At 40.0% G+C, this 19,458-nt stretch overlaps 1 protein-coding gene across 3 annotated transcripts in view; it reads right to left on the bottom strand.

The window, feature by feature from the left end:
- Positions 1 to 19,458, bottom strand: part of DOCK1 (dedicator of cytokinesis 1) — a 315,989-nt gene that overhangs the window by 227,627 nt on the left and 68,904 nt on the right. For all 3 annotated transcript variants that reach the window (XM_049809511.1, XM_049809513.1, XM_049809514.1), the window contains exons 23-25: positions 17,227 to 17,335; positions 5,686 to 5,756; positions 2,707 to 2,813 (exon numbers count right to left, since the gene is read on the bottom strand). In XM_049809511.1, coding sequence (XP_049665468.1) covers positions 2,707 to 2,813; positions 5,686 to 5,756; positions 17,227 to 17,335 — 287 coding nt within the window. The remainder of the gene's footprint in view (positions 1 to 2,706; positions 2,814 to 5,685; positions 5,757 to 17,226; positions 17,336 to 19,458) is intronic.

Raw genomic sequence — 19,458 nt, 5'->3', positions numbered from 1 at the left:
GCAGTCAAACTACATTTTAGTAATAAGAACTCAAACCTACAGAGCAAGGGAAGAAAAAAACATCTAAATTTAACAAAGGCTGTGGCTAGGAGTTTAATTTACTTTCAAGTGAAGTTTAGTGTTTATGAAAGGCTCCCAGCACAACTGGTTCGCCAGTCACAAGCTTTATAGAGAACTACCAGTGGCAAGAGAAGCTTTTAAGATAATGCTTTGTTTATCAACACCCCCCCCCCCAAAAAAAAAAAATATATATATGTATATATGAGGTCCCGAGTAACGGTAGAGAAGGGAGGGCAGCGCAGAGGTGTGTACGCTCCCATCCCTGCTCCGGTAGGGCTGAGCTGCAGCGGGGTGAAACGCACGTCCCGTGCCGTCACGCCGCGCCACGCACGCCAGGCTGGGCAGCGCCTGCAGCCTACGTGCCTGGAATCGCCGCCGCGCCTCAACTGAAGCACGTTAGATTTAATACATTCTTAACAGCCAGTGACATGAAAACCTCTGGTTAGGAGCCTCCTGATAAGATCCGAAAGCCGTTAAGTAGCACTGTTCTGTCAACAAAACTGGACTGAGTTCAGATTAATAACCCTGCTATTAAAACAGATGCATTTAAATTTCTCAGGAGCTCCGTAACGTTGAGCTGTACAATTTGCTGCAACCCGAACGGCTGAGTTTGAGAGTTAGATTTAAAAAACAAATCAGCTACACACAATTTCTCCTTCCACCTCCGAAAATTAAATTGGTTGAGCAAGTCAAAGATTAATGCAGGAAATAACAATATGTGCCCCATAGCCTTCCTTAGGAGTGCTTTTTATAGTCATAATTTCTTGATTTATCCGAGTTATCTCAATTTCCTCCTATCCGAGACAGTCAAGTATAACACCTTGTATTACTGACTTCTGCCCCAAAGACCCTGTGACCTAAAAGCAGCCAGAAGAAGGAATAATTATTACACAGACAGCAAGCTAGAAATGAATGAAGGAAAGGAGTAACATTGATGTACGTATCTGAAAGAGCAAACATTAAAATGGTCTCAGAGAGACTAGTACCATTATTCCCCAGCCCCAACACCAGTAACTCCATCTGCATTCCTCCTTTTTCTTCTTGCAAATTCTGCAATTCAAACTGACATCATTTGAGGTGCCTCATTAGGACTGAATAATTTCAAAAGAAGGTCTCAAAAACGAAGATCAAGCTGAACTGCATTTGGACTTGCTGGTGCAGTACGCAGTGACATGGCTGGTAGAGTGTTCTTCAGAGATTCATTCTTACTTCACCACCATCCATAACTGCAGGAACTAAATTTACAGCCTGTGTTACGCCTTGTTGCTCAAGTGGGACTGTAACTATACTGAAGGCTTCCTTATGGAAAAGCGCTCTCTCTTGAAAGATTCAGAGTCTCCAGGATCTCAATTATCTTCCAGTATTAGTTCTCATTAGATTTTTTTTTTTTTAACCCAAAGTTTCAGGTTTAAACTTGCATGTAACACGTGTCATATAGACCCAGTAATTTTTATTAAAAAAAAAAGGTACTTTTTATAAATCACAAACTTATAAATCACAAACCTTACTTCAAATTCAGTCTAAATAAAAAGTGCCATCAAAACGTAAAGCTCATTCTTTGAGCATCCCTCTTCATTGCTACTTGTGCAAGATTAGAAAGAAAACTTCACGTGGAAAGAAGTAGAAAGAGCAACAGCATGTAATTCCATGGTTGTCAGTACCAGATCCGTGCAATATCCCACCTTATAGCAATGCCGCTGAACTGCACCAGGCACAAACGCAGTTTTGTGAAATTAAGGAGCATAATAGATTGCAGCACGGATTGAGTTGGCTTTATACTTGTTTGCTAACTGGAAGAAAATAAAAGTTACTAGATACAGCAAAAGTTACATGGCTGTGGTTAGACGTTATCTGATCTGGCATAAGTACCGGCCAGTACAAAGCCAATCCACTGAGAACATCTTTTAAACTGGAAACAGAAAAGTTTGTTTTATCAGCATTATGCACGATGTGGTCCCAGCATTTCTGACTTGACAGAAGAACGCTTTCAAATTTCCTTTATCATTGAACCATTGCCTATTTGCTCCCTCATTAACTTTTTCTGACAGCACATAAACACTTAGTTCAACTTATTTAAAATGCAGTCATCTAGAAGAAGAATAAAATGTTTCACCTCAAATGAAGACATTTCTAAGACAGGTGCTTGAACTTACCTTTCACTGGCCCACTAATGTAAAAAGAAAATAAGCAAGCAAGGCTGAGCGGCACACTCTAAAAGGTTTGTATGTTGTTTCACTTCGGCTAGGGAACAGCTTAAAGGGAGAGAACGATGCTTCCGAAAGAAGGGACATCAAAAACTTCCATTTCCTCCGAAGAACTTCACTGAGCACAAAAGTTGAACTAATACTTTTTGATAAAATATATCATAGTTAAAGTTATAACACATGCTAATAACACTGGATGCTTAGTGTCCTTTTAAATTAAAAATTACACGTTTTCGCTTTCACTTCCTTCTGATCTATAACCTGCAGTAAGTGTCAATTAGCATTTCCTCACTTATTTTAAATCTTCTTGGCCTTCTAAAGGAACAACCTTAATTGGTTACAACCTCCACCGCGTTCGGCAGCAAGGACAAACCTTGCACTAGCAGAGATCTGGAGACAATGAATAATGCGACAATTTAATGGTTGCAAAGATCCTGCTTACCGTGCTGCGTGAAGAGGTCACTGTGTACTATTTCTATCAGGCAGTATAGCTTCTGGATTGTGAGCCGGCTCATGGGAACATTTAGGATGAATTCAGTGAAGAGTTTGCTACATACAAAAGGAAAGTAAAAATACATTAATCTCTCTCCAAAATACGTAAAAAACACCCAATAGCACAGAACAAGACAAACAACTACATACTCTTGGACGAGCAAACTCATTTTTTTCAAGACAAAGTTAGACAGGAATTTTAACATCTTTGTTGGCGACATGGAGAGCGGGATTGCGCGCACCCTCAGCAAGTTTGCTGACGACACCAAGCTGTGTGGTGTAGTCAGCTCGCTGGAGGGGAGGGATGCCGTCCAGAGGGACCTGGACAGCCTTGAGAGGTGGGCTCGTGCCAACCTCATGAAGTGCAACAAGGCCAAGCGCAAGGTCCTGCACGTGGGTTGGGGCAATCCCAAGCACAAATACAGGCTGGGTGGAGAATGGGTCGAGAGCAGCCCTGCAGAGAAGGACTTGGGGTTATTAGTGGATGAAAAACTGCATACGACCTGGCAATGTGCGCCCGCAGCCCAGAAAGCCAGCCGTATCCTGGGCTGCATCGAAAGCAGCGTGACCAGCAGGTCGAGGGAGGGGATTCTGCCCCTCTGCTCCGCTCTGGTGAGACCCCACCTGCGGTACTGCCTTCAGCTCTGGGGCCCCCAACATTAGAAGGACCTGGACCTGGTGGAGCGAGTCCAGAGGAGGGCCACGAAGATGATCAGAGGGCTGGAGCACCTCTCCTATGGAGACAGGCTGAGAGAGTTGGGGTTGTTCAGCCTGGAGAAGAGAAGGCTCCGGGGAGACCTTAGAGCAGCCTGCCAGTGCCTACGGGGGGGCTACAAGAGAGATGGGGAGGGACTTTTTACAAGGGCCTGTAGGGATAGGACAAGGGGTAATGGCTTCACACTGAAAGAGGGCAGATTTAGGTTAGATGTAAGGAAGAAATTTTTCCCTGTGAGGGTGGTGAGGCACTGGGACGGGTTGCCCAGAGAAGCTGTGGCTGCCCCGTCCCTGGCAGTGTTCAAGGACAGGCTGGATGGGGCTTGGAGCAACCTGGGCTGGTGGAAGGTGTCCCTGCCCATGGCAGGGGACCTGTTGGAACTAGATGACCTTTAAGGTTGCTTCCAACCCAAACCATTCTATGATTCTACGATGAATTTCAGAGAAATGTGAGTTGTCTTTAATACTTCTGTTTAGGTTTTTCTGTCTTTTCTTTTGCCCTCTCCCTTTTATCTGCTTTACACTCTGTCCTCGTTTCGACTGGGATAGAATTAATTTTCTTTCTAGTAGCTGGTACAGCTGGTCATGTTTTTGGTTCCGTATGACAATAATGTTGGTAACACCCTGATGTTTTCAGTTGTTGCCAAGCAGTGTTCATACCATGTCCAGGATTTTTCAGCTTCTCATGCCCAGCCAGCCAGAAGGCTGGAGGGGCACAAGAAGCTGGGAGGGGACACAGCCAGGACAGCTGATCCCAACTGGCCAAAGGGGTATTCCATACCGTGTGACGTCATGACCAGTATGTAAACTGGGGAATTGGCCGGGGGGTGCACATTGCTGCGCTGGAAGTAACTGAGAATCGGTCAGCGACTGGTGAGCAACTGCATTATGCATCACTTGTTTTGTTTATTGCAATTATTTTATTATTGTCATTTTATTATTGTTATTATTATCATTATTAGTTTCTTCCTTTCTGTTCTATTAAACTGTTCTTATCTCAACCTATGAGTTTAACTCTTTTTTGGTTTTTCCTATACTCTGCCCCATCCCACTGGGTGAGAGAGGAGTGAGTGAGCGGCTGCGTGGAGCTTAGTAACCAGCTGGGGTTAAACCACAACACACTTCTCCCATGTTTCATTTAAGGTTTTAGATTCAAAGTTTCAGTTGTCTGTGCCATTGCCTTTTAACTTCAATCATCACATGCCATTAATGGAATAACACATGACCATATAAGCCAAAAATAAAAACAGGTGATAATTCAGATTACAAACTTTCACCAACACCCACCCCCCCCAAAACCCAAACAAAAACATACACATTCACATTTTAGGATGATAAGGCACCATCACACTCATCAGCTGAGCTTGCACATATTACAGATCTTTAAAAGACTTTTCAATAATTTTGCATCGCTTGGTAAAAAGTCGGGGGTTTTTGTTTTTCCCATTAAGACTTCACTTCTAAGTATTATTTAATCTCAATTTAAATACTCTGACAGAAAAACTGTAGTGTTTGTGGTAAAACAGGCCAAATCTTTTCCTTATTTTGACACACCAGAACACAGAAATGAAAACAGACAATATATAAAAGGGTTTGTGCAATCAAATTAGATAAAAAAAGATGGGCTTTTTTTTCAACTTAAACACCTTATAATAGCACTGTGAAAGAAAAACTGATTTTAAGTTAAAAGTTCTCCTGACATACTAGTTTTGATTTGGTTTGGCTATTGTTTTTTGTTCTGAAATATCTTCCTATTACTGTTTCTATTTAACTAACAACATTCCTGTGTTTATGAGCTACTGAAATGTCAATCCAGCAATAGGGTGCACTGAACAAAACCAGTCATTATTTACATTAAATTTATACTTGAAAGAGTGAAGCATCAAGTATACAGCTTAAGAGTTTTGATGTCAGTTGCCTGATTGATAATTCTTGCTGTCTCATTACATGACTGTACTAAACAAGACTGCAAAGTTTGTCAAGACATTTGTCAAACCTTGACGCCATACGCGTTATTTTCAAAACACGCTATGTCTGTAGCCCCAAAAATATTTGCAAGGGGAAAAAAAAGGTAAGAAAACCGAAGTGATAAAACATCTCAGGTGATCACATTTCATTGCCTCTGTATATATTTATATATGTGTGTGTGTGTATATATATGTAGAATAACGATCTAGATAAAGTTCACGCTACACAATTCATTAACTCTACTCACCTAAGTTCTTTTGGATCAAATACTAATTTCACATCATTGACAATAGCTGGCAAGTATTTAAGTGCTGCCCCCTAAAAAAATAAAAACAACAAATAAACAAGACTGAAATTCTTATGTCTTTAAAGGTGATGCAAAGACTGCAAGAAGAGAATCACACACGAGTAGGTTGCTTCAACTTAACTATTCTCTGTGGCTTCAGCTGAACCCCTGTGGCTTGCTCTTAGCATATTCTTTTGGGGGCAAGTACATAATGAAAGGATGCAGAAGATACAAACAGATGTTAATATTTTAACTACTTGTACTAATTTTAACTAATTTTGTCTTTCTCTTTCTTAGTAGCAGTAGTTAAATTTATTTATTTCTAGAGCAAACGTTCTCTTACAGGCATCAAGAGCAAAAATCCAGCAATTAAAAATTACTACCCAGCAATTTAATGCAATCATGCCAGAATACACTTCAGGTTAGACAATAGTAAATGGACCTCTAGTGACACCACAGATAAAAATCACTTAGTCTACACAAACAGTAATTGCAACCAGATAAGAGTTGGGGTTTTTCCTTCTTTTGCAAATGGATTTAAATACCCTATTTCAAATAATAGATGAGAACATGTTCTACCTAAAAAACCCTAAGGCAAAAGTCTTTGGTTCTCATCTTAACCTTATTAGCTTGCACACGTGCACTATTTTTACTGAGGTTGCTCAAGTCCTTGCGTCCACTGAGCACCAGACTAGAAAAAACCCCCACAGTAATTCACCTATAAACTACAACAGCCAGACTCATTTTGCTTACCTTTGCATTTTATTGGTAATATCGAACAGTTTGATTACAGATATATCTTTGCCTCAAAAGGGAGAATGATTCATTCCCCATAGAAGGCATTTCTGTTTGTGGGTTTAATGCTTAGCATTTGCAGTTTCCATCAACAAGAACACCATGTGCTCCCTACCCTTTTGAATTAAGATGTGAGACAAGCCCTTACACTTTTCTTTCTTAATCAATTCTTTTCTAGTCTGAAGTCCGTGATGTGACAAGTGATGATACTATACAGCTCCACGGTCAGAGGAATTCAAGAGACAGGAAAATTCTGTTTAGTAGTAGTTGTTATTAGTAGGAAGAGCCACAGGGAAGCAGACTCGAGGAGTATTGCCTCGTAGGTACATACAAAACCATTTCTCTGTTTTCAAATTACACTTTTCTGCCACAACCCTAGTAATTTTAAATCAAATTCCACCGTTCCTGAATGTGCAAGGTCAATTGTTTGGTTACAGTCACAAGGGTAACTTCAAGTAGCCAGCGCGGGAAGTTTGCCAACGCTCACCGACCACTTTTAAAAGAGCAAAAAACAAACATGTCAATAGGTTAGATGGAAATTTCAGAGTGTTCCAGTTTTTATTCATAGACCATTTAAACTGTCAAGCTTGATCATCAAACATTTCCACGTATGCTTAAAGGACTACTTACATGCTCAGAAATCAAGCTCATAACTGTAATTATGCAAATAGTCCCATTATGTACACGCTTATGTGTTTTGATGGATGAGGACTCTAATGACCAGTTATAAACCGCAGCCATCGCTGTGTTTTTATTTGCTTATCATTCAAATGCATGTAGCAATAAACGTTTAGTAACACATACTAAAAAAGAGCTTGCATTTTATGTCTTGAATTAAAATTTCACACTGTGCTGGCACAATCATTAAAATTAACACTTTAATAGCTTAAATGAAGTACTATCAGGTAAAACTACTTACAACATCAATTTAAAGCCTGTAGTTACAACAATTATCAGCTACTTAGGTTCTACTTTATGGACAAACCAATTAAAGTTTAAAACCTTAAAATTTAAAGAAAATTGTGGAAGTATATTTCCCAATTTCCAATCTCAACTGATTCAATTATATGACAGACAGTATGATCAGACAAGTAGGCTCTGCAGTCCCATCCTTAAATTTGTATCTGTATAATCCAAAGGTCTACTAAAATAACTATTTGTTGATATTAACTCTTGTGAAACAGCAGCTCTCACGGTAGATTTTACTCTGTTAGAAGCTGCAGCTGAAAGTAGATCTTTTGTTAGCAGTAGCACAACTGCAATGCTGGTTATTCCCAGGATACTGGAATACATAAGTGAGGAATATTAAATTCAGTAGATAAAAAACCTGTTCTCATCTTTTCATACAACATCAGGAAAAAAACAAATAAGCAATCTGTTTTGGTTTTCTTCCATTGAAAGAAATTAAATTAGATTACTTTCCACTCTAGATCAGCACCGGACGAAGGTACAAATTCCTCATTTCTGCAAGAAGTACATGGCAAACTAAATCAAAATCTTAATTTCATAGTTACAGAGTGATGCCTAAGACACGTGAAAATTCAAAACTGGATTAAAGAAGACACAATAATGAAGAACCTTAATTCTTTGATTTTTAATCAAACAGGTTTGTACAATAACTGCCATGTGATCACATTAGATACACATGCAAAGCTGGAAATCTCAGTCTCACATACTTAGTCAATAATTATACATAGTTTCAAGCTGTGCTGCAAAAAAAATTTTACTGCCCAAAGGGGCTTCTCTCTCTGTGGAAAACAAGTGATAAATTACTACTACCCTTATCAAGTTACAGAATCATTCATTTTAAGTACTACAAAGCACACAAATAAACCGGCAAAGGGGATGAATAAAAAGGAGAGAAGCGGAAACAAGACAGTGCACCGCATGAAAAATGGATATACTTTCCCTGATGCCGAGTTAAACTTCCTTGTACACTCACTGTTATATTGACTATTGGGTATTATTGGAATTTTTTTTTCCCCGGGATGTGATTCACATGCGAGTCAAGGATCAGCATGACATCAACAAGTGCACGTCAGCCTGTGAGCTAACTCAAAGTACCTTTCAGTACTATGTCTCATCCCTTACTTCTCCCTCTCCCTACCACACACAACCATACACAGAGCTGTGCATTTACACAAATATCTGTTAATTTCCTCTTTATGAGTATCATATCTACGTATAAAAGGTATTACCCCACGGCCAAAGTCCATACATATGAAAAGAACCATTAACTGACACTTACTACCTGAACCAGCTGCCAATACAGCCCATTGAACTGCTAACTCCATGAGTGTAGTGCTTCACAGATACCCTGCTAAACGATAAAAGGCAATTAAGTATGCTAAGAAATAAAACTCACGAAGTGAAAATAATAAGGTCCAGAAAAGTCAAAGCTTTGCCTTAAATAGAATAAATTAAGCAATAATTGATGGTCACAGTTCTCTGCACAGCCAATACAGAGGACAAATTTCCTAGGTTTTACCGTTCCACAGAATAATTGCAACTTATTCCTTAAATCATCACTATCACCTCTCTATCTAGAGCAGTCATCCTTTGCAACCTTTAAGATAAATTCATTGATGTGCTTATGACTTAACAGCTAATTGTATTTTCCTAAACTTCGTCAGAGCTAGGAGCTGAATAACACAGGGGTTTTTTCATGTTGGAAGAACAATACAGTGAAGGCCTGTATCAACAGATTAGTTTGGGGGAAAAAAACCCTTCAGACATGGTAAGAAGGCCAGAATAAATAAGACCAAGTGCAACAGAGGCGTTAGTTCTAACAGTGGTCCCTCTGAACATCAGTGGAGGGTCCGCTGCAGTGCTCACGCTGCTACAGCTCTTTTTTACCTGATGGGTCATTTCCAGACAGGTTTAATGAGACAAGAATGAGATCTACCAAGACAAAAACCCAGCACATTCTTTACTCCAAGCCAGTAGTTTAGAAAACACTTGTCAGCAAAACAGTCACTTTATTCTGAAAGGAACTTTTTCTGCAATTTGGGGGGTCTCAAGTCCCCCAAAAAACATTAGAGCACTTAGACACTTGCATAAATAAACTTTAAAATAAGAGTAAGCTTCATTTATTTTTTGGAACAACAAAAAGAATCCCCAAAACCCCAACCACTAACATTACCTGCATAAGCTGCCTTACAGAAAAGTTCCTGAGTTTTTCGTTTCTTCATGAAGATAGACACACATCAGCAGTCCTCCCAGAAAGAGATGGGAGGACAGATACACGTGCCTTTTCTTCATGTCATTAGGCAAATATAAGCACCTGAAGTTTCGGGACTCCCATGAGGTCCCAGGCCATCTGAATCCCTCTTCACTCCTAAGGGTTTCCTCTAGGACACCATGTCAGCCTATCCTCCGACCCCAGCTCCCTTTAAGCCCTCCCTACTTTTAAGTCGAGGAAAGACAAAAGACAGGCTAGTACTTCTCCGCGGAGCCTGCTCCTGCAAACCTTTGAGTTTGCTGGAAATGGCTTCACCCGTGAAAAGCAGCATTACCTTAAGCATTCAGTCAGCAGTGCCCAAAGTCACCTAGTCCACCTTTTGAAAAGCCACGTAGATTATTGTTTCAAATATTGACAATCCAACGTAACAGCAAGCCACGAAGAACGTATCTACACAGAAGTGCATATGTTCAGAAACATGTTTAAGAAGCATTACAAGATAAGTAAAATTACAGCATATTTCATATGCCATTTGGAGACGTAGCTTAAACGTGTTCTGTCTCAAAGCCAGAAAGTCACGCTGCAGTCTGGGTGTTCAGCAGTTTGTAAGCATCTCCACTACTCTGTCACATCTGGTAGCTGCTAGTACATCTGAAGGCTTGTGGAATAAAAAAAAAAAATTACACTCTCAACACAAAAATTTTATTTTACCACACTTGAACTAACACCCCAATGCATTAACACAAAGTTCCACTAAAAGGGGATCAAAAATACGGCACTATATTGCACCATAGCATCCTTCTACCACTTGGTAGAAGAGAAACTGTCTGCACAAACATGTCTTTGCCATATGAAAGCACACTAAAATAGGATAGGGTACACGAAAATAGGATAGGGTAGCCTTACTAAGTAGCTCAAAGTCACTTCTGATATAATTTTGGGTAACATATAAACAATGAGAGTTTTACTAATTTACTTTTGTTTATTAGACAGTTGAAAGTATTGAGTAATCTCTTCATTAATACAAAAAGAGAAATTACTACTGTGATAATAGCAGTGGTCACTGGTAAATGAAAACAAAGCAGTACAGAGTACAGCAAAGCAGTCTTGCAACAACAGAAAATTCTTTTATCCCATTCTTGGGTTTATACTGACAAGGAACGTCAAAAAACAGTAGCCATTTAAGAAAACTGCAATACTAACTTGACGTTGTCATTAGATTGAACAAATGACATTTGCAAAGTATCAGACAAAATGTATTCAGAATAGTATACTAAAGGTTCATCTCTTTGTACTACATAAAAGCAAAAATACTTAATTTAAAAATGCCATTTTCTGAACTCATTCATTTCAAGCAGCACACCTAGTCTCAAAATTAAGCATAAAATCTCTTTGCCAAATATAGACTATTCTTACGAACTCTTTTGTTTGATGAAGCAATAAATTTGTTTTACCTGACTCAATTTGTACATGATTTTAATGTTAATTTTCATCTTTTGTGTCATTCAACATAAAGCACCTACCTTCTACACAAGTGTTATCCCAGATACCATTCTACTAAACTCATCAACCCAGCCAAATTAAGCCCAGTCAGCAGCTGGATGAAACAATTTCCAGGAATGCCTAAACACTATATTTGAATTGCCCCAGTCTGCAGCAGACATTCATTCCAAATCACAACTGAACCAGTGCCTCTGGCATGAAATTTGGTGTAAAACAGCACAAAGCGTGATCACACGTAAAGTGGCAGTGCGCTCTTCTAGAGATTATTGTATTTGTTGCCAGTGTAACAACAGACTTTCCCATATAGCTTCTAAGAGACACAGAAACCTCAGTCCATGGTTGGATTTATTTTGTTACTCAACTCATTTTGAATGACGGTTATAAAGTATTCAACCTGTTGGAAAAGCCCTGCAGACTAATGCAGTCTCTTCCTAGGCACCTCAGCAGCTTGTAATGTATTTCCCTGTCCTCATTTAAATACTTTTCTGTGGCTTTAACAATAAACACTTTTATTAGAGTAGGAAAAAGTACAGTACGGATACTGAGGAATATGCATCATGTGTTCAAAGTGACAAGGCTTATTAAAAAACCACACACTCAAGAGAATTCGCATTAGTGAAACGTTATCATCTTCTACCCTGGCTCTCTGTGGTCACATTACAGGATAATGTTATATACACACCTACTTTATCGAGATCATTTAAAGCACAGAGAACTAACACAGCTACCAGACTATCTTTTTTCAGTCATCCTGAACAGCAGTACAAAGTCACACATAACAGCAAACATTAGAGCAAACTGCAAGAACCCTGCTGAGAATAGTTCAGCTCCCTCATACAAACACAGCCGAAATCAGACAGTCCTCATAAATTCGTTGCAGCTGGCTCAACTGCCCTTGTTTCAAAGAGATGCAAGAATAAATTACTAGGAAACATTTGCATTTTTATCTAAACTTGAAAGATCATGCTAGGCTTCAGCTGAGCTCATGATTAAACAGTAAAAGGTTAAGGAAATAATTATCGTGCACCAATTAGCAGAAAATAGGAATAAAACCAGGAAAGCTCACTACATTTGTAACCATTAACAATATGTGCACGTACCAAATGCTGCACACCTTACTTAATCAAGTAATTCTTAAAATCACACTGATACTTGAAAAACAAAGTTTAATCTTTTTACTTCTCAAACTATTACTGCAGCCCACTACCATTCGTGATGCAAGAAAAATTTTTGTTAGTAAGAGGACGACCAAAATATCTGTCAGCTCAAATCACTGTTTGAATTTCCCTCGCCAGCTTGGAGAGCTGCACACGTTAAACCAAGTGTAAAAGGCAGCCTCGGAATGCCTGCCTCCACTGCAGTCAACAGTTACGCACACAAAAAAAAGCCCCTGGCAATTATATTTAGTTAACTAACTATAAAAAACAAACTCCAAGTTGTTTTGAACACTGTAATTTATACTATACCAGCTTCTCAAATTGAAACCTATAGGATTAATTGAAACCTATAGGATTGACTATTGCTGCCTTTATACCCTAGGATGAAAGTGGGTTTTATTCGTTCTTACACCTTAGTGTTTTGATTGCAACATATCTGAGTCCACAGAGAGGTATAAATGCTAGTAAAGCTCTGCTCAAATCATGTTCCAATAATATATGGATTTTTACCTATTTATTGTAAAAATACATAGCTGAAGCACTACAACTCAAATTTAAAATAACCTTTGAGTAATGTTTTTAGATTGTTATTACGCAATACCAAACGCTCACAAAAGGAAACGGACCTTTACCCTCTGAAAAAAAAATATATATATTTTTCCATGCATACGCTAAGTCAGCCACTACAAATACACACCCCATGGACTAGGTGACCAGTTCCTCAGCCACAAAGTGACCATTAATTGCACCGACACAGCGGGCAGCAGTCTGGAGCCAGCACTGGGGTCACCTTCTGAGCCTTGTCCTCGACCGCCACCACTGGAAGCAGTGAAGGATGGACAGCTGATACAGACATGCCTCTCCCTATCTCCAGGCCAACTCGAAGCTTCTTGGAGGACTTTGTACAAAAGATGAAGTCACTGCCCTTCCCAGTCATCAGACGGAGAGTTAAGTTAAAGTATCCTCAGTAATGCAAAGCATGGTTTTGGTGCAGTAGAGGATTTTGCAGATAGACGGGGCTTTTGCTTTTTTGTTTGTTGGTTGGTTTGGATTTTTTTCCTTTTAAGTCTTGAGAAAAATTTAATCAATGCTGTGTACAGTTACACTTACTTGCAGAAGGAAAAGTGCGAAGTACCACTTCTAGCATGCCCTCCACAGAAAATGTTCTTGATTTTGTTTCCTGAACGGCTGAAACTGCAGTCAGGTTTGCAAAGCAGCCACATAAACAAGTTCTCCCCTCCCCTAAGAAATTTTGTATAGCCATAATCCTAAAAGAGGTACAAATTCAAAGTCTCTTTTTGTGCTCTACAACCTTAAATCCTTTTACAATTCATACGATTTTCTTTGGAGGAAACTTTCTTTTAAATGTACCCAAAGCCTTGAAAAATTCAAATTTAAAAAAGGGGCAATTTAAATGCAAAATATTAAGTAACTGAAGACCTGAGCTACAGTCAGAAACAGCTCATCAGCTTCCACAAGGACATAAATATTTGAATAGATAGAGTAATTCTTGCTAAGAACGTAAGACCGCAGTCATTCATTCTCCCCTGCACAGTGTCAGCTTGAAGGCTACTCTCTTAACAGATAGGCTGGGGGAAAAAAAAAAAATCAGTATAACAAGCCCAAAGAGAAAAGTTGCAAACATTTCGGAAAAACTTTCCAGTGGCAGTTCTGCTTCATGTTGATAAACTATCAAGACAGATTACAATTTTTGCAAGGAGAAATAGAAATATTCAAATGTGTGAATTAAGCATCTTTCTCTTCTAATGTGAAGCACCTTAATTTTCTATGTAGGTCTTTTCAAATTCTTATCTCTCCAAACAGACTTATTTTGTATACACTTACTTAGCTTTCCCCATATATATTAAAAACAGTAAAAAAAGCCTGAAACTGCTACAGCTAGATCTGCCGATCTTAACTGTACAACACAGGGACTTAGCAACTTATCTGCTTATCTTCATTAGTTTTCTACAAAACTTCAGCAGATCATCCAACAGCACAGAAACTCTCCCTGTGTCGCACTAACAGTTTGAATAGCCCAGCACTTGGTCTCCAATGGTGGCCACAGGAGATGCCATTTACAGTTTGCGGTCTGTTCCCCTCCTGGCTCCCCCGGCATCCTTTGGAGACTCCATCTCCACCCATCCTTTCAGGACATCTATGGACCTGGGGTCTGTAAATCTTTCTGGGCCTGCTGACACTGTCTGCCTCCATAACCCCCTGCGACAACAAGCTTCAGAAATGAAACATTTTTCTTTCACTCGTTTTAGACTAACCTCCTACTGATGTCAGTGAGCGTACCCTATTTCATGTACTGGGGGATTTGGTGCAGAAGTTTCACAGACCACTCACCCGCCAGGAGGGTGCACCATTCCCAATCCTGGTCCTCCGTACCCCTTTATTTCCTGGGGTACGGAGACCAGAACAGCACCTGGCACGCAAGATGCAGATGTACCAAGGTTATCGACAAAACGACAGCCCTGCCACGTTCTCGTTATCCCTCTGGCTGACACCCAACACCCTGTTGCTACTTCGCCTGCCACTGCGCATGGAACCGATGACCCCGGAGAACTGTCAGTTGTGACTCCAAGGCGTCTTCCCCAAACTGCAACCGCCAGCTTCAAGCAGAGCATCATACGGGGATGGATTCACTCTTCCCAAGATGCGCTGCCTTTTGTTAGTCTACCTTGCAGCTCACCTTTTAGCACCCTCAGTTTTGTGAGGTCCTTCTGATGTTCCTCACCACTGGCATGGTACTTAACTATGAACTTCAGATCGCTGATAAAGATGCTGAATGAAGCCTGTAATGTCACGTCCACTTTCCATGGTTACTGACACCCTCCCTGGACCCCAACAGCTTTGTCAGGCAAGATTCACAGAAGCCAGACTCACTGTCTCTCAGAAAAACCCCACATTTATGCACCTTTTCAATGATTTTATTCTTTGTAATAGAACCACACATTTCTAGTTACTAAAAAAAAACCCATAGTGCTTCAGTGGATATTTGAACATAATAAAAGCAATCTCACAAGCTGCAAAAAGCCAATACTAACAATTATGTGTTCTAAGAGCTAAGTAATTAGAGTCCAAAGGAGATGAAAGCAATGAATAATGAATGAAAGGTTGTCATGGCTTCTGAAAGGCATCCACAAGCACACATCTCGGACAACCTCACACTGGCTCATCAATGCTTCATCTACCAGCACACTTCACGTAGCCAAATGCAGACAGTAGATGTGATCTACGCATGTTTGCAGAGATCTGAATGCAAAACAATACGCAGACTAGGACAGACACTGCTGTAATTGTGATCTCTCCAGCCTCTGCTAGGAAGTTTGTCATCTTTTCTTGCAGGTCAGATGAAGACAGCCACATCTATTCTGGGGGGTATTTTTAATTATTTTTTTTTCCCCCCCACAAGGCATGAAGTTTGAAAACAGTTCATGAAACTGTTGAAACAGTTCGTGAAAACTTCCTGAAAACATGAACATGAAAAAAGTTCATGTTCATCTGCCTTCCTGAAGTAGGCCTCACAAACAAGTCTCAGGAAAATAAATCTTACATTCAATCCTCGTAATCTGAAAACATCCTATTTGTAAAACACCAGACAGCACACTCTGAGTCACTGACTCAAACTTACCAATTTCTATTCAGCATAGATGCTTTGTCAATAGAATGAAAATACAGCTTTCATGAAACATATAATACCCTTATTTTGTTACCAGATGATACAGTCTCAGTCTCTCTGTCTAGAACAGTCCAACTCAGCAGCTCTATCCCCACTATCTATTTTTGCTGTGTGCTCAGCATGGTATTACTAGCCTACGACTTGCAGCTCAAAGGACCAGCGTCTTTGACTTAGATGTTTTCCCACTGTACGCTTCCCAGCTCCCTTCAAGAGGAACCTCTTGCACCAGCCCAGCACTTTGCCACTGTCTGTCTTTGCTTCCCAGCTGCTATAAAAAAAATTTCTTCTAATGCACAACCACTACACAACTGAACAGGAGGCATCATACTGGCAAACTGTCCCCAAATTCAACCCCAACTCTTAGCCCCTTTCTGATTATCATCTTTCAACTGATTCAGCACGGCTAGGTCAAGAGTTAGGTCCTTTTATAAATTCTATTTTGAACCACAAGGAGAACTTCAAGGTGTAGCTTATCAAATGTGTGTTCATGACTGTCTCTGTACTTCTCCACAGTGAAAGAGATTCACTAACAGAACATGAGACCAGTATTGGCACAATGACCTCACTCCTCTGGGTACAAAAATCTACCAGTCCCATAATTCAGTGCTTCTGCTCTATGATATCAATACCCATGTTCACATGAGGTCAGAGACCACATTCCCAATTCCATGAGCCAGCCAATGCTACCAGAAGTAGCTACCATTCTAAAGGGACCGAAGAACAGGGGTGTGGGGTGGAGTTTGCAGTCTGACTCACTACGGATTTTCCATTAAAAACCTGTACTAGGGCTTAAGATACTACGCTGAAGCTCCTGAACAGCCTAGGATATAAAGAAGTGCATAAGAATACGAGGATCTACATTGCAACGAAGATCTTAAAGATAATGCCTTAAAAATACCTTGTTATGCAAGTTAAATAAGCTAAACACCATTTAACCCCTAAGTAAGTTCTCTTTCAAAAATAAAAGTGAAGTATTTGCAGTAATTTAAGTAAACTTACTTTTTTGAAGCACGTTCGTTATATACTCACAAACCCTTCATTAGAAGCACTAAGTATTAACCACGTTTGAGGTAAGATACAATTTTTGGGGACAAACACAAGCATACACTTCATCAGCTGCCTAATTGTGGTTTAGGATGCAAAAGTAAAGCCAAGATGGAGCCCTCTAAAGTACATACCTTCACTATGACAGTTTGATCAGAGATGCTGCTCATCATCTCATTGATGGACTTAAAGAGCTGCAGCAGAGACTCCCTGAAGTCTGCTTCTCCTTTGTTTTCATAAAGTCTGAAAAATAATTAGGTTTCATAAGCACGATCCAACTAAAATGGAAATACGTTTTAAAAAAAATCTGTTCAGATGACAGATGATAATTTCTTGCATTACTTTTTTTTTTTTAATTCAAGAACTTCTACAGGTTTCTTCACTGAACCAACAGTTCTCTTTCAAAAAAAAAAAAAAAAAAAAAACAAACAAAGACAAAACAGACAGACCGCGCTGGGCCAGCAGGAACAACAGATTTTTGTTTTAAAGCTTCCTATGTAAAATGCCACATTCAGTATTGTTGTTTACGCCTTCGAGTCATGGCGAATCCCTCAGTGGTGACCCAATTCCACATGCCCACGCAGCAGTGGGATAGAGTCTCTTCACCCTGCACAAGAGCTAGCAGATGTCTGGGAGGACCAACGCCAAACAGCTCTGATGAGGAAGCCAGAAAGCATCCAGACAACTTGCCAGCAATCATTAAAATCTACCAGTGGCCTCAGGTAAGTGACCTTAAACTCTGTGCAAGAAAGAAAAAGCCTACCAACCCACAGTTTGCTTAAAAAAAAAAAAAAGAGAGAGAGAGAGAGGGAGAGAGAGAAAGTCTTTTTTTGTTTGTTTGTTTGTTTTTTCATGGGAAGGGAGCGTTAAAGTTAAAATGCATTTCACCTCCAATTTCTGGCTTGCTAACACTAAACTAGTTAAGGCTCAGTTTCCCATACAGTCAGTACAGCTGCCACAGGAGAACAACTAATCCACAGCTGAAGTTCACAAGGCAGGTCCCTGTGCCTTCAGGCAGGATTATTCAGAGCTGATCTGCCCACAGGGACCACCCCCCTGCCAGATGCTTTCAGGGGGATAACCCTGAGACGCCTGAGCAACACCAAAGGCAAAAAATACACAGCCAAGCCGAAGAACTTGGTCTGCTGGTTCAATACGGCACAGGACTGAATGTTTCTGAAGCTCTCTTGAATATTTAGATGTAGAATGATCTCTGCTTCAGGTGTAGGATGAGATAATTCTCACTACGAAATGGAAAGGGAGAGGGAGAAAACCACAAGCTCCACGTAAATCCTTTAAAAAAAACTTTTTCCCCCTTTGGCAAGATGTATGACTCGCCTACATAAGGGCTGTTGCAAATACACTTCTTGAACCTCAACTATACAGACCTACCATGACCCAGAAAAAGACAAAGGATCAGTGCTTAAAAGAAGCCCAGGAGAACCTGTCATCCAGGTCAAATCTAAACAGGGGTATTTATAAATGTCAGAGGGGACTTTTTCCCCACCTAAACCCCATGCTTACCCGGTCAGCTTTGCTTGCCTCCAAGAGCCTCATCCAACAGCAACTGGGCTTCCAAAGCCCTCCTTGGTTCCACTAGCTCTGTCCCTGAGCTCAGCTAAACATTTTGCACCAAGACCCATTAGAGCAGCTCCCAGAAAGAGTTCAATTCCCCTCCATCTTCTTCTGGAGTTAAACCCAGTAAGAAGGTCTTGAATGTGGTCCGCAGCTCAGAAAGAGCACCACACCCAGGCACTTTACATGTACGGTCATAGTATGATTTCTTCATGTTTGAAGATATCATGATGGACCACCTAGTACAAAAGGAAAGGGGCTTATCTTAAGATAAACATGGAGTTCAGAATGTTCCTGCTGCTTTCCACTGAAACTAATGCGTATCATTTTTAATGCTGTGTTCATAAACCTTTGGGAGCCACAGATATTAAAAAAGAGCTATTTAACCAGAACACGGGGAAATAAATGCTACAGAAAAAAATATTAAATTGCATTATTTTGCTGTGCAAATTTCTATTCCCCTTTTGGGCTAAAACTGGGGGTTATGCAGGACAAATTACTTGTTAACTCCCAATATCAATAATGGATTTCAGTGTCCCCCTGAACAGATTAGAGAGGTAAAACTAATACCAATATAAAGAGTAACTAAATTTGACAGTCCAATAAATCAAACTGTTTCAGACAAAAAGCTTTGCATTTCAAAAAGGAAATTGCAATAAAAATGAGTTAGTCACAAATGTGTTTCTAGTGTCAGTTATTAACATATATTTATTTAATACACCTGATAATGCACAAAAACACTGCTGCTATGAGAAAGAAAACCAGGATTACACCAAGCTGACCCTTCTAGA

The sequence above is a fragment of the Accipiter gentilis genome, chromosome 9 (genome assembly GCF_929443795.1).
Source record: "Accipiter gentilis chromosome 9, bAccGen1.1, whole genome shotgun sequence".
NCBI lineage: Eukaryota > Metazoa > Chordata > Aves > Accipitriformes > Accipitridae > Astur > Astur gentilis.
Note: the sequence above shows the minus strand (reverse complement) of the source record. Positions and strands in the feature narration are given on the sequence as shown.